This window comes from Micromys minutus (genome assembly GCF_963924665.1).
Source record: "Micromys minutus genome assembly, chromosome: 1".
Lineage (NCBI taxonomy): Eukaryota > Metazoa > Chordata > Mammalia > Rodentia > Muridae > Micromys > Micromys minutus.
The window spans coordinates 68,725,568-68,749,063 of NC_137969.1; the positions used below are offsets into that span (position 1 = coordinate 68,725,568).

The 23,496-nt window shown below is 36.0% G+C and overlaps 1 protein-coding gene across 2 annotated transcripts in view; it reads left to right on the plus strand.

The window, feature by feature from the left end:
• The first annotated feature begins 2,824 nt into the window (after positions 1-2,824).
• LOC308434829 (interferon-activable protein 203-like) overlaps positions 2,825-23,496 on the plus strand; it is a 32,709-nt gene continuing 12,037 nt past the window's right edge. Inside the window, exons 1-6 of one of the 2 annotated variants that reach the window (XM_080935260.1) lie at positions 2,825-2,958; positions 14,134-14,418; positions 15,296-15,471; positions 19,541-19,708; positions 21,605-22,027; positions 23,055-23,471. In XM_080935260.1, the coding sequence (XP_080791386.1) occupies positions 14,154-14,418; positions 15,296-15,471; positions 19,541-19,708; positions 21,605-22,027; positions 23,055-23,471 (1,449 nt within the window). In that variant the 5' untranslated portion in view covers positions 2,825-2,958; positions 14,134-14,153. The remainder of the gene's footprint in view (positions 2,959-14,133; positions 14,419-15,295; positions 15,472-19,540; positions 19,709-21,604; positions 22,028-23,054; positions 23,472-23,496) is intronic. The other variant, XM_080935261.1, reaches the window with a different exon arrangement.

Genomic DNA, 23,496 nt, shown 5'->3' on the forward strand with positions numbered 1-23,496 from the left:
CCTTCACAATAGTCACAAAACCTATGAAATACCTTGGTGTGACTCTAACTAAACAAGTGAAGGACCTGTATGACAAGAACTTCAAATCTCTAAAGAAGGAAATCAAGGAAGACCTCAGAAAATGGAAAGATTTCCCATGCTCATGGATTGGAAGGATTAACATTTTAAAAATGGCCATCTTACCAAAAGCAATCTACAGATCCAATGCAATCCCCATCAAAGTTCCAACCTAGTTCTTCACTGAGTTGGAAAGAGCAATGTGCAACTTCATTTGGAATAAATAAAAACCTAGAATAGTGAAATCCATCCTCAACAACAAGAAAACATCTGCAGGAATCACTATCGCTTACCTCTAGCTATATTACAAGGCATTTGTGCATGGTAGTGGTACAGAAATAGGCACATGGATCAATGGAATAGAATAGAAGATCCAGAAATGAGCCCTCACATATATGGTCACCTGATTTTTGACAAAGGAGTTTTAAACATTCAATGGAAAAAGACAGCCATTCATCAAATGGTGTTGGTCCAACTGGCACTCAGCATGCAGAAGAATGAAAATAGACCCTTTTTTATTTTCTTATACAGTGCTCAAGTGCAAGTGGATCAAAGATCTGCACATTAAACCAGGTACACTGAATCTATTAGATGAGGAAGTAGAGAAAACCCTAGAACACATAGGCACAGGAGAAAATTACCTCAACAGAAAACCAATGGCTCATGCTCTAAGGTCAAAGATTGACAAATGGGACTTAATGAGATTGCAAAGTTTCGGTAACACTAAGGACACTGTCAAGAAAACAAAATGGCAGCCAACAGAGTGGGAGAATATTTTTACCAACCCCACATCAGATAGAGTCCTAAGATCCAAGGTATACAAAGAACTCAAAAAGCTAGACACCAGAGAATTAAACAACCCTATAAAAAATGGAGTACAGAGCTAAACAAAAAGTTCTCAATTGAGGAGTATCGAATGGCTGAGAAGCATCTAAAGACATGCTCGACATCATTAGCTATCAGGGAAATGTAAATCAAAACAACCCTGAGATTCCACCTCATACCAGTCAGATTGGCCAAAATCAAAAATTCAGATGACAGCAGATGCTGGCAAGAATGTGGAGCATCCACTGTTGGTGGTGTTGTAAACTGATACAACCACTCTGGAAATCAGTCTGTGATTCCTCAGAAAATTGGACAGAGTACTACCCGAAGACCCACTTATTCCACTTCTGGACATTTACCCCAGAGAAGCTTCAACATACATCAAAGTCACATGCACCACACTGTTCATAGTAGCTCTATTTATAATAGCCAGAAGCTGGAAAGAACCCAGATGCCTTTCAGTAGATGAATGAATACAAAAATTGTGGAACATTTATACAATGGAGTACTACTCAGCTATCAGAAACAATGACCTTATGAAATTTTTAGAAAAATGGCTGCATCTAGAGAATATCATCCTCAGCTAGATAACCCAGTCACAAAAGAACAGACATAATATGCAGTCACTGATAATTGGATACTAATCCCAGAAAGCTCTGAACACCCCAGAAACAACTCACAGACTGTGTGAAGTTCAAGAAAATAAAGAGAAGAAAAAACCATATGTTTACTCCTTACACACCAAGACTACTTTGACTAATTCCAGGTTACATCCTGTTTTACATGTTCTTTATGCTCACTGTAACTAGTAAGATCTTAATGCACACTATCAAATCTTATAAATAAAAGCCAAACAATGACAAAAATGTATTCGTATACTTTTATGCAAAAATGCTTAAAATTTGTACATTTATCTTTGTTTTTGTAAAAGTAAAGTTCTTCAAAAAAAGAAATATTGGGATAGAGGTGAGTTCAGTAAATGAGTATAAAAATAGAAGTCTCCAGTTATGCATACACATGGTGGTTGCTAGAGCTTATTAAACTATGACAGAGGGTAGATCTCTGAGGTACTGGGGATATTCAAAGCTCATGACATGATGCAGACTCATCTCTCTTGGGAAATCTGAATCTTCTCATTTATAAGAACTGCAGTTTGGCCAGGGCTAACAGACTAGAATGAGCTAATGTCCTGCTCTTCCTGGAAGGAAAGTTCAGCTGTGACAGTTCAGCAAATGCAGTACTGCCTGGATGGGTTATAGGGAAGGGTCACAGCATGGAAAATGGTTAAAACTTGGCATGGAAAATATGTTCAATTACCATTAAGTTTCTGTCTTCTCTAAAAGACCATTCCTCACAGTCCTGAAATACTTAATTCATACAATATTACACAGGGTCTTCATATCATAAAAAAAGCTGCTTTATATCTTTTACTGCAAAAAAAAAAAAAAAAAAAAAAAAAAAAACCCAACCCCGTTACCTCTAAAATCTGCAATATTTGTCTTTATGTTTGTGAATATTTAGAGTTTATAAAAAATTGTGTAATAAAACTCCATCTCAGCTGTTTATGACTCCTGTCTACGTAGAGCAGGAGAACGTTAATCAGTTAGTTTTATCTCCTTGATACCTGTGTACCATGTATGTGAGTTTTGTGTCTAATGGCCACTGTGCATTTGCTTGCTACAAAAGTAATGAGGATAAGACTTTCTCACTTAGGAAGATTCATAAGAAAAGAATGTGAGCCTGAATAAGCTGTGATTATTTTTTTCATTGTGACCAGTGTTTACGGGAAGTAAAGATGTTTCACAAGCCTGGGAAATCGAAAGCTATGCACAATACTGGGAGGAGGCCTGGCAGTTTCAGCACTTCTCTCTCCAGGGACACAGCACCATGAGAGACACACAGTGCTGATCAAGAAATGAAACGACTCTGAGAGTGTAATAATCGCTAGTATCTATCCTTACATCCCTGTTTGTTTCTCATTTACTGACCGATCAGCCTACCTACTCAAACCAAACAGGCCACTTCTGTCCTTGAAGGTCACAGGATCTGTACATCACTGCAGAAATTCCGAGGGAGGTGAGTCCTGTCTGCTTCTTAACTACATGATCAGATCTCTCTGTGAAATATAAAGGGACATAGAAAATAATCAGTGTCGGAGGGTAGGGGGACTAGGGTTGGTGCCAGCTGCACTCACACATTGAACCTGCTGTAGCTGGTTACAGATGCTTCACTGGGGAGATGACAGATGACAGAATAAAGGTGCCATCTCTATTCCTATGAATTCTCTTGGTCTTCAGTTGTCTTAGCTGGAGCACACAGTGGAGCAAGGTGATTGTGGTGAGTGCCTGAGTAAGAGACAAGACAGACACATAAAAAGTGGTAACTAAAATAATATTAAATGAAAACCACAGTTCAACTTTAACATAGTACCCGGGTTGTGAATATTTAAACCTACATTTATACAAAACATGAAAACTCTCATTAGCCTATAGAAGAAAATATCCTAGTTTTGTGAATACAGCTATTTAAATAAAGTGTCTTGACATTTTTATATTTATGTTCTGTTATCTCACATTTATATCAGATACTATAAACAGTATTTATGAGACTCACTACGTCATTCCATGCTGGAGATTAACTCTAATGGGGCAAAGTTAAATTTCTTCATTGTTACTAATTTATTTCTAAAATTTTTCTAATTTTTTATTGTGTTTTGCTTAAGTTTTCAGCAGTTGAGCTATGCATAAATTTAAAATAATAGTTATAATTAATCAATGTCATACTTGTTTAAATTTATATTATTGCTTATTTATATTAGTATTTGAAAAATAATTTCATTATCCAAGCCATTTTTTTTCAAGAACTTGGTGCAGAGCTGAAGCCAGCCTCAAACAAATAGTCTTCCTCTGCTTCCTCATTTGCCCCCACCACTGCCTCGGCCCCGCCCCTGTTCTTATATCTGCCTTTGTCACTGCCCCTGCCCCTGGCCCTACCCCTGTCCTGGTTCCTGACTCTGACCCTAGGCACATCCCCGCCCCTGGGCCTGCACCTCCCTATCTTTCTCTGAAAACCTTGAATCACAGACATCTACTATCATGCCCCTTTAAAATACTTATAATTAAGTTTGTATTTTATAACAACATATTATTTAATGTCATAATAGTAATGTAGATATAAAACTAAAATCTTTTAAAACTTGGCAATTATATAATTAAAATGTCTTTATTAGTATTGGTTGAAAGTTTTTATTATAAGTTGTTAGCCTCCAAGTTTTATGGAGGTTTCTTGGATGATCCTTATCTGCATTAGCAGAGAATTTTGGTTTCTTAAAGTTATTCTTTCACTTTCAATTTTTTAAATATTTTTCAAAACTATCAAATAGTATTATTTCAGTGAACAAAGTATTGTTTTTATCTAAACAACTTTAAAAACTGTCTCACTTTATTTTTTTTGTTTTTGTTTTGACAAGGTCTTACTATGTAACATGATTGGCTTAGAACTGACTATGTAGACCAGAGTGGCATCAAATATAGATACTTATAGCAATCCCTGCCTCATAAATGTTGTATAATTTTACATTTTTAAAATGATTTATTATTTTTCTGGCTTATAGACCTTATGGCACATTATAAAATCAATATGAACATATATGAAGTAGTCTAGTCTAAATAACAGGTATTTTGCCCAATTTCCCTAATTTCTTTCTCCTCATGTTTGTCCTTTGAGTATAGGAAGGCTACTGATTTGTTTGAGTTAATTTTGTATCCAGCCACATTGCTAAACTTGTTTATCAGCTGTAGGAGTTCTCTGATGGATTTTGTGGGGTCACTTATGTATCATGTCACCTGCAAAGAGTGATGTTTTTACCTCTTCCTTTCCGATTTGTATCCCCTTGATCTCCTTTTGCTGTCTAATTGCTCCAGCCAGGACTTCCAGTACTATGTTGGATAGGTAGGGGGAGAGTGGGCAGCCTTGTCGAGTCCCTGATTTTAGTGGGATTGCTTCAAGTTTCCCACCATTAAGTTTGATGTTGGCTGTTGGTTTGCTGTATATTGCTTTTATTATGTTTAGGTATGGACCTTGGATTCCTGTTCTTTCCAGGACTTTTAACATGACGGGGTGTTGAATTTGGTCAAATGCTTTCTCAACATCTAGTGAGATGACCATGTGATTTTGTTCTTTGAGTTTGTTTATATGGTGGATTACATTGATGGATTTCGTTATATTAAATCATCCCTGCATCCCGGGGATGAAGCCTACTTGGTCATGGTGAATGATCGTTTTGATGTGTTCTTGGATTCGGTTTGCAAGGATTTTGTTGAGTATTTTTGCATCAATGTTCATAAGTGAGATTGGTCTGAAGTTCTCTTTCCTTGTAGGGTCTTTGTGTGGTTTAGGAATGAGGCTTATTGTAGCCTCAAAAAATGAGTTAGGTAGTATTCCATCTGATTCTATCTTGTGGAATAGTTTGGAGAGTATTGGTATTATGTCCACAATAAAGGTCTGATAAAATTCTGCACTGAACCTGTCTGGACCTGGGCTTTTTTTGGTTGGGAGGCTTTTGATGACTTCTTCTATTTTTTTAGGTGTTATTGGATTATTTAGATGGTTTACTTGGTCCTGGTTTAACTTTAGTATCTTGTGTCTGTCTAGGAATTCATCCATTTCCTCCAGATTTTCCAACTTTGTGGAGTATAGGTTTTTGTAGTAGGATCTGATGATTTCTTGAATTTCCTCAGTTTCAGTTGTTAGGTCTCCACTTTCCTTTATGATTTTGTTAATTTGGATATTCTCTCTTTGCCCTCTAGTTAGTCTGGCTAGGGGTTTATCAATCTTGTTGATTTTCTCAAAGAACCAGCTCTTGGTTTTGTTGAGTTTTTTCAATGGTTCTTTTTGTTTCTATTTGGTCTATTTCTGCCCTAATTTTGATTATTTCTTTTCATCTACTCTTCTTGGTATATCTGCTTCCTGTTGTTCTAGGGCTTTTAGCTGTGCTGTCAGGTTGCTGATGTATGCTCTCTCCAGTTTCTTTTGGAAGCACTTAGGGCTATGAATTTTCCTCTCAGTACTGCTTTCATTGCACCCATATGTTTGGGTATGTTGTGTTTTCATTTTCGTTGAATTCTAGAAAATCCTTAATTTCTTTCTTTAGATACCCTTCACAATATTCACAAAAACTATGAAATACCTTGGTGTGACTCTAAGCAATGAAGGACCTGTATGACAAGAACTTCAAACCTCTAAAGAAGGAAATTGAGGGTTATATACAGTCACTGATAGTGGGATGCTAACTCCAGAGGCTTGCACTGCCCCAGAAACAACTCACAGACTTGTGAAGTCCAAGAAAAAAAGAAAACAAAACAACAAAAAAAAAATCATGCTCAATCCTTACACACCAAGAACACATTGACAAATTCTGGGTTATACCCTGTATTACATGTACTTTTTGCTCATTGTAAAAAAAGAAAAAGAAAAAAAAAAGAAATCGAATACTAACACAGTTGTATTTGTATACATTTATGCAAAAATGTTCAAAATTTTTTTATCTCTGTTTTTTAAAATGAAGTCACAAAATAACAGGCATTTTAGTATCTTCAACAATCAATAATTGTATGTCTTACAATTTCATATTTTTTTCTAAATGTTTTGAATGATCTTATTCTTGTTATATCAATAGTTGACCTATTGTGCTAAATAAAATCCAGGGATAGAACATAGCTCTGTTTTGATGTCCTTTTTGGAAGTTCTTTATGTTTTTCTTGCCCATGCTTTTTCCTTGCCTCTATTGACCACTATTGAATTACATTCTACTACAAAGTTTACTTTTGTAAATGAAACATGAGGTATTTGTTTTTCTGATTCCACCATGTTTTACTGAACACATTTATCTACAGTTTCATTCAAATGCATCCAAACTTGAAATTACAGAAGTTCATTGCTTTGAATGGCTAATGAATGCTTAATGTGAATTTGGCAGGGGGGATAAGCAATTATATACTAATCACAGTATATATGTGGAAATCACAGTACAACTTTGGGGAGTTGATTCTTTATACAACTTATGGCTTCTATCTTAGGCCATAAAGCTTGCACAGCAAATACTTTTTCCTGTGTTTTTTGTGTTTTGTTTTTTATTTTATTTTGTTTTTGAGATAAAGTCTCACAATTGAGAATAGGCATGCACTCCTGATCCTTCTCTCTCTACATCCCCAGTACTGGGATTTCATGCATGTATTATGGTACCTGGGTTCTCATTTTCTTTATCAGCTCATCCACAAAAAGATATTTAGCTTTATTCTGTAATTCAGCTACTGTTGCTGCAGTAAATATTAAAAAGTAAAATGGGCTGTGATAGTTTACATATGCTTGACCCAGGGAGTAGCAGTAGTAGAAGGTATGGCCTTGCTGGAGGTAGTGTGTCACTCTGGGCTGGGCTTGGAGACACTCCTTCTAGCTTCCTGGTTATTGTTAGTCTGTTCCTGGTTTCCTTTGGATGAAGATGTAAAACTCTTAGCTCTTCCTATACCATGCCTGCCTGGATGCTGCCATGTTCTTACCTTCATGATAATGGACTGAACCTCTGAACCTGTAAGCCAGCCCCAATTAAATGTTGTCTTTATAAAACTTGCAGTGGTCATGGTATCTGTTCACAGCAATAAAACCCTAACTAAGACGTGGGCTTATCTCTTTATTGGCCCTGTTTCTAGTTTGGAGCTACACGAACCTCTGTTGCTCGGTTCAAGATCTCTCTTCATCCATGAAACTCCCTTCCCTTGGTGGTTTTACTCTGTGACTGCCTCTGTCCTGGGGTGTTTCATCACCCCCAAACTCAACACAAACACAACTCTGCAGACAGATTTCTTTTCATACAGGTTTATGTATTCAATTCTCAATCCACAAACCCTCTACACAAGATTACATTAAGTAGAGAAAGAAACAAACTGCCATTTTATATGAAATATCAGACCTATAAAATGCTTAAATGTTCATAGCTTTTTAAAGCTTATTAAGCCCACCTGGATCTAATTCAACTTCCTGGAGGTCCATCTTAGAACTTCTCTCTACCCTAATCCTCTGAACTCTCCAAGATGGAGATTCATAAAGATGAGTTAAATCCAAGTGGGCTTCATTGGCATTGAATAACTATGAACATTAAGAATTTTACAGGTCTAATAACTCATATAGAACTTCAGTTTGTATCTTTGTCTATTTGGTGTAATATTGTTGTGTAGAGGGTTTGTGGATTGAGAATTGAATACATAAACCTGTATAAAAAGCTATTGGCTTAGGGTTGTGTTTCTGTTGTTTTAAGGTAAGGAAACACCATGAGATGGAGGCAGTAACCAGCAGAGTAAAATCACGAAGGGAAGGAAGTCCTGCGAACATAGTGTGACCCAGGATGTTGGACCAGGTGACAGATGTGCGAATGGCTCCATACTTGAAACTCCAACCATGGATTGACACCACATAGCTAATAAATAGATAAGCCATTTTTTATTTTTTGTGATTTACTACAACATATTGTGAATAGTAATGCAATAAATATACAAGTGTAATTGTCCTCTGTATATACCTATTCCATCTCCTTTGGTTATATAGCCAGGTACTGGAAGAAGTAGAATACACTGGTTGTGCTTTTTGTATTTAAATTAATTCTATATCATTTTTATATCATGGGCACACTAAATTATATTTCTTTAAATAATGTGTTACATTTCCTGTTTCTCTGAATCCTCTTCAGAATGCATTTTTTATCGATGTAATAATAAACATGATAAACACATATAACATTATATATCATTGCTTTTACTTAACTTTTTACATAATTTGTATTTAACTATCTCAGGTGATTAAAAAAACAAACCTCTAAATTTTTAAATGTAAAGATATAAACCATCCAATAAAAAATGAAAAGCTGAACCATTTTTCAAGAGTGTATATTTAATAATTTTTTATGTTTTCTTTATTCCTGACAATTTAATACAGGTTTACAGTGAAATATCCAGTCACTTTGTAACTTGTTTCACCTCTCCTATAGTTTCCTCCAACCTTAAATTAAATACAAAAAAAAAGTTTGAAGAGAATTGCCTTGTGTGGGTAGACAATGTCACCCCTAGAAAACATGGATTCTTAAATGAGCATCACTATATAAGTGGGATTACATCTTTATAGGCTACTGGTCAATGAGGTCCTAGAGGTTTCCAAAACAAGACAGGAAATTATCATTACCCTTGGTGACCCAACATAACTACATACTAAGTCTATATGGCTAAGAACTGCTCATATTTTATTGTTTAGGTCTTCAGCCTCCTTTTGGATTTCATTGTGGAGTTTTGAGTAGTCATCTTCCTTTTTTCTTCCCTCTTTCTTTTCATTCTTTCATTTTTTGAGTTTTATGTATTTACAATGTCAATCCATTTGTCATTGATATTTACAATGGTTATTGTTATTAACATTTGCATTATTGATATGAATCTTCCTTTTACAATTATTTGCCTCTGTTCTATAAAAATACTTCTGCTTCTGTGCCTTATAATTTAACAGAAACTGGATGTTAATCTATATCTATATAAAGTTACCAGTTGAAGATAACGAACAATGAAGGAAAAAGAAGGAACAAGCATTGATATCTTCCCAGTCTATAAACATTTTGATTTTGCAGCTGATAGTCAGAAGAAGTTCTATAAAGTAAACTCTAATTGGGGCAATAAGAACTGAAAATATACTAACCCCAGGAAAAAGACAAAATTACTTACAGATATTATGGAAGACATAATGGAAACAGAGATGCAGTACTGTGGCCAGAGGTTCCCATATATAATGTGGGAGACTGCACCCGTTTCCTTATTTATCACATTAGTCATTACTCTGGATTGGATATAAAGTGTTCTCCATGGCTCAGACAGTTCCTCACTTGGGAAACAGCTCTCAGTGTTACCTTGGGAGGTTGTGAAGCCTTTAGGTCATAGAGCCCACATGGCAGTTGTAAGACCATAGGCCCAGGGCTAGAGGATTATATCCACCTGAGTTCTAACTTAAAGACTCTTATTCAAATGCATCTGTAGAAATTTAATAGCTATGTGGTCACAGTCTGTGTCCCAGGCAACAGGATTTACTCACTGTGAGACTGTAAGGCAAAATAAACGTTCCTGCCATACATTACTTCTGACAGGTGTTCTTGTGATAGTGACAAGAAAAGTAACCAATGCAGCTATAGTAGGTACAAAGAGTCAGGATCTGACAGACAGACAATGAGGAAAAGGTTCTGGCAGCTAAAGGTAAGAGAAGAGGCAAAAAGCCAAAACTCCTAATCTGCCAGAGAGGCAAATCTCCAGACAACTATTCTTCACAACTACCCTTGACCCAACCAAACTATAATTATTAATCACAAAGGTGTTTTTTTATACAACTTTATTTTACAAAACAAAGATAAATGTAAAGATTTTTAAAACTTTTTGCTTAAAATTATACATTTTTGTCAGTACTTTTTATTCAGATTTTAACATAATTTTTACATAAAACTATATGAATATATTTTTTAGTCAGTACTGGATTTTTTTAAAGGTTTGATAGTATGCCTTGAAAACTTAATAGTTACAATGAGCATAAAGTACATGTAAAACAAAATGTAACACGGAAATAGTAAAAGTTTTCTTGTTTTCTAAATATTTTTTTTTGTTTTGTTTTGTTTTCTTTATTTCTTGGACTTCATATAGTCTGTGAGTTGTTTCTGGGGGAGAGCAAGCCTCTGGGGTTGGCATCCCACTATCAGTGACTGCATATTATGTCTGTTCTTTGGTGACTGGGTTATCTCACTCAGGATGATATTCTCTAGATGCAGCCATTTTCTTAAGAATTTGGTTAAGTCATGGTTTCTGGTGGCTGAGTAGTATTCCATTGTGTATATGTGCCACAATTTTTGTATCCATTAATCTTCTGAAGGACATCTGGGTTCCTTCCAGCTTCTGGCTATTATAAATAGAGCCACTATGAACATTGTGGTGCATATATCTATGTTGTGTATTAAAGTGTCTCTGGGGTATATGCCCAGAAGTGGAATAGCTGGGTCTTCAGGTAGTACTATATCCAATTTTCTGAAGTATCGCCAGACTGATTTCCAGACTGGTTGTATTAGCTTGCAACCTCACCAACAGAGGAGAAGTGTTCCTCTTTCTCCGCAGCCTCACGAGCATCTGCTGTCATCTGAGTTTTGGATCTTGGCCAATCTGACTGGTGTGAGGTGGAATCTTAGGGTTGTTTTGATTTGCATTTCCCTGATGGCTAAGGATGTCAAGCACTTCCTCAGATGTTTCTCAGCCATTCGGTGTTCCTCAACTGAAAATGTTTTGTTTAGCTCTGTACCCCATTTTTTAATAGGGTTATTTGATTCACTGGTGTCTAGCTTTTTGAGTTTCTTGTATACATTGGATATTAGGCCTCTATCTGATGTGGTGTTGGTAAAGATCTTTTCCCATTCTGTTGGTTGCTGTTTTGTATTCTTGATGATGTCCGTTAGCCTTACAGAAACTTTGCAATCTCATTAAGTCCCATTTGTTAATCTTTGACCTTAGAGCTTGAGCCACTGGTGTTTTGTTCAGGAAATTTTCTCCTGTGCCTATGTGTTCTAAGGTTTTCCCTACTTTCTCATCTAATAGTTTCAGTGTATCTGGTTTAATGTGGAGATCTTTGATCCACTTACACTTGAGCTTTGTACAAGGAGATAAGAAAGGGTCTATTTTCATTCTTTTGCATGCTGAGTGCCAGTTGGACCAGCACCATTTGTTGAATAGGCTGTCCTTTTTCCATTGAATGTTTACTGCTCCTTTGTCAAAAATTAGGTGACCATATACATGAAGACTCATTTCTAGATCTTCTATTCTATTCCATTGATCCACATGCCTATTTCTGTACCAGTACCATGCAGTTTTCAGCACAATTGCCTTGTAATATAGCTTGAGGTCAGAGATAGTGATTCCCACAGATGTTTTTTTTGTTGTTGTTGAGGATAGATTTCGCTATTCTAGGTCTTCTGTTATTCCATATGAAATTGCACATTGATCTTTCCAATTCCATGAAGAACTGGGTTGGAATTTTGATGGGGATTGCATTGAATCTGTAAATTGCTTTTGGTAGGATGGCCATTTTTAAGATGTTTATCTTTCCAATCCATGAGCATGGGAGATCTATCCATTTTCTGAGATCCATCTCAATTTCTTTCTTTAGAGGTTTGAAGGTCTTGTCGTACAGGTCCTTCACTTGCTTAGTTAGAGTCACACCAAGGTATTTCATAGTTTTTGTGACAATTGTGAAGGGTACCTTTTCCCTAATTTCTTTCTCCACATGTTTTTCCATTGAGTATAGGAAGGTTACTGATTTACTTGAGTTAATTTTGTATCCAGCCACTTCGCTGAACTTGTTTATCAGCTGTAGGAGTTCTCTGGTGGAATTTTTGGGGTCACTCAAGTACACTATCATGTCACCAGCTAAGAGTGATGTTTTTATCTCTTCCTTTCTGATTTGTATCCCCTTGATCTCCTTTTGCTGTCTAAATGCTCTAGCCAGGACTTCCAGTACTATGTTGGATAGGTAGGGGGAGAGTGGGCAGCCTTGTGAGTCCCTGATTTTAGTGGGATTGCTTCAAGTTTCCCGCCATTAAGTTTGATGTTGGCTGTTGGTTTGCTGTATATTGCTTTTATTATGTTTAAGTATGGGGCTTGGATTCCTGTTCTTTCCAGGACTTTTAACATGAAGGGGTGTCGGATTTCGTCAAATGCTTTCTCAGCGTCTAGTGAGATGACCATGTGATTTTGGTCTTTAAGTTTGTTTATATGGTGGATTACATTGATGGATTTCCTTATGTTAAACCATCCCTGCATCCCAGGGATGAAGCCTACTTGGTCATGATGAATGATCGTTTTGACGTGTTCTTGGATTCGGTTTGCAAGGATTTTGTTGAGTATTTTTGCATCAATGTTCATAAGTGAGATTGGTCTGAATTTATTTCCTTGTAGGGTCTTTGTGTGGTTTAGGTATGAGGGTTATTGTAGCCTCAAAAAATGAGTTAGGTAATATTCCATCTGAATCTATCTTTTGGAATAGTTTGGAGAGTATTGGTATTATATCACCAATAAATGTCTGATAAAATTCTGCACTGAACCGGTCTGGACCTGGGCTTTTTTTTGATTGGGAGGCTTTTGATGACTTCTTCTATTTTTTTTAGATGTTATTGGATTATTTAGATGGTTTACTTGGTCCTGGTTTAACTTTGGGATCTTGTATCTGTCTAATAACTCGTCCATTTCCTCCAGATTTTCCAATTTTGTGGAGTATAAGTTTTTGTAGTAAGATCTGATGAATTCTTGAATTTCCTCAGTTTCAGTTGTTATGTCGCCACTTTCCTTTCTGATTTTGTTAATTTGGATACTCTCTCTTTGCCCTCTAGTTAGTCTGGCTAGGGGTTTATCAATCTTGTTGATTTTCTCAAAGAACCAACTTTTGGTTTTGTTGATTTTTTCAATGGTTCTTTTTGTTTCTATTTGGTCTATTTCTGCCCTAATTTTGATTATTTCTTGCCGTCTACTCTTTTTGGGTATATCTGCTTCCTTTTGTTCTAGGGCTTTTAGCTGTACTGTCAGGTTGCTGATGTAAGCTCTCTCCAGTTTCTTTTTGGAAACACTTAGGGCTATGAGTTTTCCTCTCAATACTGTTTTCATTGCATCCCATTGGTTTGGGTATGTTGTGTTTTCGTTTTTGTTGAATTCTAGAAAATCCTTAATTTCTTTCTTTATTTCTTCTTTCACCCTGCTATCATTTAACAGAGCGTTGTTTAGTTTCCGTGTGTATGTGGGCTTTTTGTTGTCTTTGTTGTTGTTAAAGACCAGCCATAGACCATGGTGATCTGAGAGGATGCATGGGAGTATTTTAACCTTTTTATATTGATTGAGGCTCATTCTGTGTCCAATTATGTGGTCAATTTTCGAGAAGGTGCCATGGGGTGGTGAGAAGAAGGTGTATTCTTTTACTTTAGGATAATATGTTCTGTATATTTACAAAGGTGGTTTTAATGGTTTTCTTAATAATGCAATTCTTTCCCAAATTTTTTTTGACATAAACATCTATTCTGCTGCCCTCATTCTGTGAACATACCTATGAACAGTATCTCCAGATAGCTCATTTATTCATATAAAAATGTATATCTTTGGAAAATTCTTTATATGTGTACAACAATACATGCCAATTTCTTTCATCCAGGCTTACCAACAACTTAAAAGATGGTGAGTGAATATAAAAGAATCGTTCTTCTGAAAGGACTTGAACCTATGAAGAATCATCATTTTAGCATGTTTAAGTCATTGCTGGCCAATGATTTAAGACTTGAGAGAGAAATACAAGAGGATTACACTAAAGTTCAGATTGCTGATATAATGGAAGAAAAATTCCCAGATGATGCTAGATTGGACAAACTGATCATGTTTTATGAAAACTTACCAACTCTTAGAAAACGTGCTGAATATCTTAAACGTGAGAAATCAAGAGGTAACACAGAACAAAAACCCCATTTTTCTGCCAGAGTGTTACTATCTGTTCTCCCTCCCTAACTTTGATGTTTACACATAGCTACCATATCTCCAGTTTACACATCAAAGACTATAGTCATTTTGGTCCTTTGGATTGGCTACTGAGGGTTTTCCTCTTCCAGGGTATGCTTGTCATTCACAGAGTATATTTAGTTTGTATATTAAACACAAAAATACAAGTTGATTGAAGATCGGTATTGCAGATGTAACATAGATGTTCAAAAGTAATAAAACTGAATAACAAAATTATGATTTATAGTTAAATATACACATTAACAAATTATTTTGCCTGTTTATTAAGAATACTAACATAAATATCCTCTCTATAAATAAAAAAAATAACATAGATTAAACATAGCCATAAGAGGGTGGGAGACAGCATTGTCTTTTATAAAACTATTGAGTTGGGTAAAAAAAATTTAGAATGTTAAAATCTACAATTGTATTATCTCATTTCAAAGTTTATGTCTTTTGTGTCTATTATTTAAGTGTATTATACACAGAAAATGACCAACAACTCAATGTAATTAGTTTTGAAATTTTAAGAAAATGGTGGAGAATGGGAATGAGGAATGTTTGGCTGAGGTACATGGATTTCAGGGGCAGGAAGGGTTTTCCAGTTTTATATGGGACACACAAAAAAGTTTGACTAGCGGGAGATGGTATCAAAGGCTGTGTGTTTAGTGCTGTGTAACCACATTAGGCTACAGAATAAGCATTGATATAAATGCAGCAGAAATGGCAGGAGGACTAGCTCATCCGTAGACCATCTACTTTGGTTTATGTGGCTTACTTGTTCATGCATTTGTCCTGATAAAAACGTCTCCCCATCCTAGTAAGAGGAGAAACCCCAGACGAAATAAATAGACAAGAAGCAGGCCCTGCAACACCAACATCAAGTAAAAGACCCAGATTAGCATCTGAAGGAAGGGAGACTTCCACAGCTCAGGTGAGGACTTCCACAGCTCAGGTGAGGACTTCTACAGCTCAGATGAGGACTTCTACAGATCAGGTGAGCCTGGGGAACAGTGGTGAGCTTACAGTTTAGGAAGGCAGAGGTGATTCCTCTTCCCCCTGGTCAGTCTCTAATGTTACCACTGCTTTATAAGCTTCTCATCAATATTTTACTGAAACCCAGGATAACTGAACGTGTGTCTTTTAATTTAATGGAAAGTGTGGGTTTTTTTAATTGAATAATTTCATTTTAAAACAAAGATAAATGTAAAGATTTTAAGCATTTTTGCATAAAAGTATATGAATACATTTTTTTCAGTACTTAGTTTTTTTTAAAGGTTTGATAGTGTACATTAAGATCTTAGTAGTGACAATGAGCATAAAGTACATGTAAAACAAGATGTAACCTGGAATTAGTCAAAGTTTTCTTGGTGTGTAAAGATTAAGCATAATGGTTTTTCATTTTCTTTTTCTTTTTCTGGAAATTCATATAGTCTGTGAGTTGTTTCTGGGGTTTTCTGAGCTTTCTGGGGTTAGTATACAATTACCAGTGACTGCATATTATGTCTGTTCTTTTGTGACTGGGTTATCTCACTCAAGATGATATTCTCTAGATGCATCCATTTTCTTAAGAACTTCGTAAAGTCATTGTTTCTGATAGCTGAGTAGTACTCCATTTTGTAAATATACCACAATTTTTGTATCCATTCATCTACTGAAGGACATCTGGGTTCTTTCCAGCTTCTGGCTATTATAAATAATGCTGCTATGAACATAGTGGTGCATGTGTCTTTGCTGTATGTTGGAGTGTCTCTGGGGTATATGCCCAGTAGTAGAATAACTGGGTCTTCTGGTAGTACTATGTCCAATTTTCTGAGGAATCACCAGACTGATTTCCAGAGTGATTGTACCAGTTTTCAACCCCACCAACAGTGGAGAAGTGTTCCTCTTTCTCCACATCCTCGCCAGCATCTGCTGTCATCTGAATTTTTGATCTTAGCCATTCTGACTGGTGTGAGGTAGAATCCCAAGGTTGTTTTGATTTGCATTTTCCCGATGGCTAATGATGCTGACCACTTCCTTATATGCTTCTCAGCCATTGGATATTCCTCAATTGAGAACTCTTTGTTTATCTCTGTACCCCATTTTTTAGTAGGGTTGTTTGATTCTCTGGTGTTGAGTTCTTTGTATACCTTGGATATTAGGCCGCTATCAGATGTGGGGTTGGTAAAGATCTTGTTCTACTCTGTTGGCTGCTGTTTTGTTTTCTTGACAGTGTCCTTAGCCTTACAGAAACTGTTCAATCTCATTAAGTCCCATTTGTCAATATTTGAACTTAGAGCATGAGCCATCAATGTTCTGTTCAGGAAATTTACTCCTGTGTCTATGTGTTCTAAGGTTTTCCCTACTTTCTCTTCTAATAATTTCAGGGTACCTGGTTTAATGTGGAGATCTTTGATCCACTTGCACTTGAGCTTATGTGATCACTCCCAATAGATATGACATGAACTTGAAAACAAGGTTACAACCGTGGTTGTTCCCTATTTACTCCAACCTAGTTTTCTAATTCCAATTCAATTATATCCTAAAATAGAAATAATAACAAAAATTGTACATTATAAATTTTCATTTAGCTTTGTTTGACAAAACCACTTATACACACATTTTATGACTATTAATGATCATATTTCAGACCTGGATAAATGGTGGGTGCTACTCCTTCAAGTGTCCAACATATTCAAGCATAATAAATCTACAACCAATAATGAAGACATGCTCTGGTCAATTGAATTTGAGACTCATTAACAAGCCATTGGATATACTTTCAAAACAGAAAAAGTATGAGTAAAGAACAGTCTGGAGTAAAAGGACCAAGGTGCCCAAGGGTCCAGATCAGCCTCCCTATCCTTAAGAAACCACAGACATGTGCCAGTCATCCATACCCCAGATCTCATCTTCTGCTTCACCTAGCATTTCTTTGGCTAATTTACTTGCTTTCTTCTCCCCTTTCATTTCTTTAATCCAAATATCAGGAACAGGTCTTGAAATTCTGACCATGTGCTCCGCTAATCCTTAAGATTTAATTAATCAGACATGTACAAAAGCTATATACAATATAGATCATCATACAAAGACAGAAACAGACAGAAAAATATGTAATACTAATACAAAATTTGCTGATTCATAATCTTTTGTTTGGAAGAGAACACTGAATGAACTTATTATTTCTGTCAATGAGGAGTTTGATTGTTTTGATCTCAGGTAGGAAGAGGGAAACAAATTGTCTAGAACATGCAATTGTTAGTACAAATGCACTCCATTTCTCTTCCCTTGTACACTCACATTCTTTTTCTTTTTTATGAATTACCTGTTAACATCTCATTAACACATTTTAGGTTACTCACTTCTTCAGAACAGTTGTCACATTGTCTAGTCATTCCATCATAAAAGACTTTAAGTGTCTAAACCCATCTCTCCTCTGATTTTCAGTCCTGGTATCTTGTTCTATCCTTAATATGTCTCCACAGAAGACCTATCCACACTGTGTTGGACATGGATAGTACTTACGTGGTTAATGTACTCTTGTTTTATTATCAGTTATGGCACAGAACTAATGCTTGTTTTTCCACTTGGCTGTATATTTTTAAGATTAAAGTTTTCCTAGTTTTTTCTATAGACACTTACAGACCTGAGATTTGTTTGAGTGCCAGGAATATAAAAGAGTGATCACAGTTATGATGGATAAATAAGGACTTTCTATTCCATTTAAGGCTATGATCAATATCTTGTGAGGATTAGAGATCACAAAACAAAGAAACAATACAGTCAAAATGAGATTTACAGACCACTTTTTCACTGGGTTTAAGGCTCAATCCAAGAGATGGAACCCATACCAGACAATGCAAAAGTGGTCAGGAATATGAGACTAGATAGGTCATATGCCTAGGATAAAACCTACTAGTATTATTCTACTAAAGGAACATAGCAATAACATGAATACTAATAATATGTTGCCATACCAATAGCACAATGCCTCATTAAGCTCTCATCAGAGAAGCTACTTGCCATAGTTAGGAATTCACACAGAGACCCACAACTAGCCTATGTGCACACAGTGAGAAATTGTAGTAAACAGTGTTCAATGGGATGTCTGTCTCAAATCTGTTTTTTCAAGTCATGGAAGAGAAGGGTGACTCCCAGGAAACAGTTTCTTTCATATAAACAGGACTAATGCACATATGAACTCAGAGACTGTAGTGGTACCCATTAAAACAGCAAAGCTTCAAGTCAGGCGGTATCCCAGAACAGAGAAGAGGAAGTGAAGAAAAATCAGAGTCAGAAACAGAATCTCATGTTGAACAATGAAACTATTTTCAGCTAATATATACTTGTAAATAGAAAAATCTGCTTTCTCCAACAGTTGATATCAACCATATTCCAGTGCAAACCCTATAGCCATAAGTAGTTAAACAAAAAGGGCTTCATGTGTTTTTTTGTGAGCTTTTGATTTGTTTTGCTTGGGATTTTTCTTTTTTGTTTTGTTTGGCATTGTTTTGAATTTTTTCTGTTGTTATTTTATTTTTTTGAGAGTATGAAGAACAACATGAAGTTGAATGGAGTAGTGGGAGAATCTGGGTGCAATTTGGGGAAGAAAATCATGATTAGTATATGTTGTATGCAAAAAAGTATTAAATAAAAATAATAGGAAAATTGCCAGTTATTGTAGAGTAAAACGAGCATAGTAAGAGGAGTTAAAGAACTGTTGAAGTCCGGGAAAGGAGACCATTAATCAGAAATAGCGGGGGAATGGAATGAGCTACAATTTATTATCTTGTGGTTATTTTTAGCAGATCAATCTACCTTCAGTTTAGACTTGTCAAATATTTCATCAGATTCGGTGTTAGTTTAATAACATATGAGTAAAAGGACAAATGATGCCACATATTTTTTCTGAGTACTCTTGAAGGAAAGAAATGATTTGTCACAGAAGGGAAACCACAACAGCATCAGCATCTGTTCTCTATGAGTTGTATTTCTTCTCTCTTCACAAGTAGAACACAGGAAACAGTACAACAATTTCCAACACCTGGGAGAATCTAAAGAGAAAGACAATGTTTCTCTTTCAGGAAAAGGGGGGAAAAAGCACAGAAACTAAAGTTAAAAAGGAAAAGACGCACACTCAGGAGCAGATGCAGCCTCCAGAATCTTCAGGATTCAATATTAAAAAAGAGGAAAATTGTCACCAGACTCCTAATGAGCCTCTGCCAACACCACCCAGCATTTCTTCACATGAGGTATCACCTTCTATTCTCGATGTTTGTTCTTTCTAAATCGTATCACTGGGCTTCCCATCATCTTAGAAAACCTTCTCACTAATACTCTACTGCAAGGACTTTCTTCATTTTATTAAATAACACATTAAATTATTAAGGTTTTAAATAACACATAACACAGTCTCAGTAGGTATTGAAAAGATAAGTGTTTATTAAAAGACTCCCAATTTTGTAAATCAACTTTGCTTTGAGTTCAGAAGAAAGTATACCGGAGATAGAGACACAAGAGCATAGCACACAGCCATTTCCTAATTTCATCTCAGCCCTTTTCCCTTTGAGGTTACTCTACTTAGGTAATTTTCAGCATTCTGTGTTCTATTCAGGAGATATTTTGACAAGTGACATTTTTCTCTTTGGGAAATATTTATCCCTGTCCATTACTGACCAAATACTCTATAATTGTAATAGTCACTTTTGCTGAGAGGGAGTTTCAGACTCCCCCAATAGAAATATCACAAACTCTACATGCCATTTCTCATCAAAGGGAATGGCTTCCTGTTACATCTCCGGGACTTCTCAAGGTAATTACAATGACAATAACAATGAAATAACATCTCATACTAATGTACATGTTTGATGATACAATTATTTATCAGATGTGTTTTGAGACCCTGGCTGTAACATACACAAACCTCATTTTGTTACATGGTACAATTTTCTTGAACATTCTCTGTGATCAATGTTCAGTTCTTTGAAATGATAGAGACATGTTATTTAGCATGGATTGAAATATTTAGGCACATCTAATTGTCTCTGTTCATAAATGTTAACAGCAATATAAGTGAAAATATATAAATTCCAGAAAATATCCTATAGTTTATGACACATTTGACTTGGCTGGCATCAGATCAGCTTCATAACAATGGTTGTATTTTAGAAAAGTTGTACTGTAAAGGATTAAAAACATACAAAGTAACCAGTAAAAGTGGCCATTACAATTATGTTGACTTATTTGCATCCTAAACCGCTTTCATTATTAAACCAAATTTATAATTGTATAAATTTTGTACTTCTTCTATATTAGAAAAGTATAATGGAGACCCTAACTACATCTGTTGACTAAAGTACCAGTATTTCCCACATACATACTTTTATTTAACTGGAATTATCATCATTTTAAGAGTCCAGATGGGCTTCAGTCAATCTTTGGCATTCTGTCAAATGACCTACATGCCCATGTTCCATAATTCATCAATGTGGTCCATTATTTTATGGTATCTTTCACACAGTTTCCTTCACATCAACTGAAAGTGTGGGGACTAGCATCCTGGGTTATAAAGAAAACATAGCAAGAATTGAATGTTTAGTGGATTGGAAAGTCTACATCAATGAAAGTCCAGAAATATGAGCTAATTTTACTACAAGCCTAGCTAACCATAAGACAGCACAGAGTTGAACCAGATAGAATAAGATCTGGTGGGTTACCATTCAGTCTCAGATCAATGACAATTCAATATCTGGCTTTTAAGAGAACTTGTTATATTGGTTATGAAAGGATGAGGCTGAGTATCAGAAATCCAAAAGTGTAAACTAAAATACTTTCTTCATCCCAAGGGAAGACTGATAGGATAAAGGTCTTATTTTGAAAACATAAACAAAAAAGATGTACTTGGTGCGATCTTTTTAAAAAAATTAAGCAAAGCCTATCTCATAAAGATTCCTCCTCCAGCAACAGCATCCAGCAATGCTCAGATTCCTTCTACTCTAGCAACCATATCTAGTAGCATCTCTGCCACAAAGGTACCTCAAAGAACAACATTCCATAGTGTTTTGGATCTTAACTCTGCCATATTATAAGCACCCATAAATGTCCAGGCCCTTCAAGTATCTTTACCAACAGTACCCAATTATTTCCAGGATTCTCAGGCCCCTCCATCAGCAACACCCAGAAGTTTTACTGCTCCTCAGCTACCTATGTCAATAGCCACAAACAGATCCCAGACTACTCAAATTCATCCAGAAACAGAATCCAGTTTTTTCCAGGCTCTTCATGTTCATCCGCCAGCAATGTCCACACATGTGTATGCAACTCAATTGACACAAGAATCGGCATCCAGGAACGTCGAAGTACATCCAATGACTTCAGCAACAGCATCCAGCAGTATCTTAGCTGCACATACAACTTCATCACCTGCATTCAGTAGTCTTCTAGCTTCACATGCAACTCCACCAATATATTCAAGCAGTCATCTGGCTCTACAGTTGTCTCCAGCAACAGCATCTAGGGAACTCCATGCAACCCTAAAGCCTTCAGGAACAAACCACAGCAGTCCATCCAGGGTAATGACTTTCTCTTCTAACAATATAATAACAGAGGTTAGCACAAACTTGGAAGGCTTCTTCATTAACCTATATGTACACACAATTCAAATAATCACTAATTCTTATTGTCTATAGTTAATTATCCTTCTGTAAATTCAATTGCAAAATACGTTGTATGCTCTTCTCCACTGAGAAAATGTCTAAGTAAGTGATTACCCAGTCATTCCTATTCTGTAAGGAATATAGTGGGACACTTGATTTAATTTTATATATTGTACTTTTTGTCAAGGCGTTGTTTTCATATTGTGAACCACTGTTTATTATACAGGAAATAAACTTCCTGATAATAGCATACATTGATGAGGAATCAGAGTGAAACCTTACCACAAACATGCTGAGGTCTGTATACATTTCTAGGTAAGACTAGAGAGAGTACTGCTAGCTCATAGCTGCCTCCCTGTGCAGATACCAAGGTTGGCCATACCTGCAACATGCCTCCTCTTACAGTGCTTCAGTGTTACCTCCATTTCAGCATGCTTTCCTGGTACACAGAAATGGAAGAGGACACCGAGAAGGTGGTCTATGTGAACTACTTTCATGCTTTCTGTCTGGTCTCAGGATTTTCTTCAATGACTCTTTTTAGGCAAAAAGAAGAGCTTTTAGCCAGAACCCTCGCTGCTCAACCAGGCTGTCTACCTAACACTTTTCAAAACAGCACTATTTTTTTGTAGAAAAATGTTTATAAATGAAATCTTCAAAATGTTCATACACAGAAAACTTGACTAGAACATTGAAGTCTTCGCATTTATTCCCCAGATGTACAAGTGTAATACCTTTATATACCAGGTATTATTTGTAATAACTGGAATCATTAGGTTGTGCTTTAGGGGAATTAATTAAATATTTAGGTAAATATACATTTCTTCCTTTAGCTAGAATGTAGAATGGCAACCATTGCTTATGCGTTTTCTTTTCTATTCTGTGGAATTTTCTTTTTTTGGTTGGTATGAACTATGTCATTTTATCCCTTTTGTGATTTCTGTAGATGCCAAGGAGAGGAGCTGTACCAAGGGAGCCTTCTAGAGAAGAAGGTCACCAAAGAGGTCCAAAACTAGTGACAGTATTGAAAGTAACACCCCCATTTACATACGACATGATAAAAGATAAAAGGATGTTTCATGCTACAGTGGCTACTGAGACTGAATTCTTCAGAGTGAAAGTTTTTGAAACAAATCTAAGAACCAAGTTCATCCCAAGAAGTATTATTGCTATATCTGAATATTTTGGGTGCAATGGGTTTCTGGAGATATACAGTACTTCGTGTGTGTCTGATGTGAGTGTGAATCAATCAATGGTTATCCCAGCTACACTGAGGCAAAGAGCCAATGCAACTCCAAAAATTTCTTATCTTTTCTCACAACCAAGGGGAACATTTGTGAATGGAGAGTTTCTAGTAATTACGGTAAGCCATTGCATTATTTGTATAA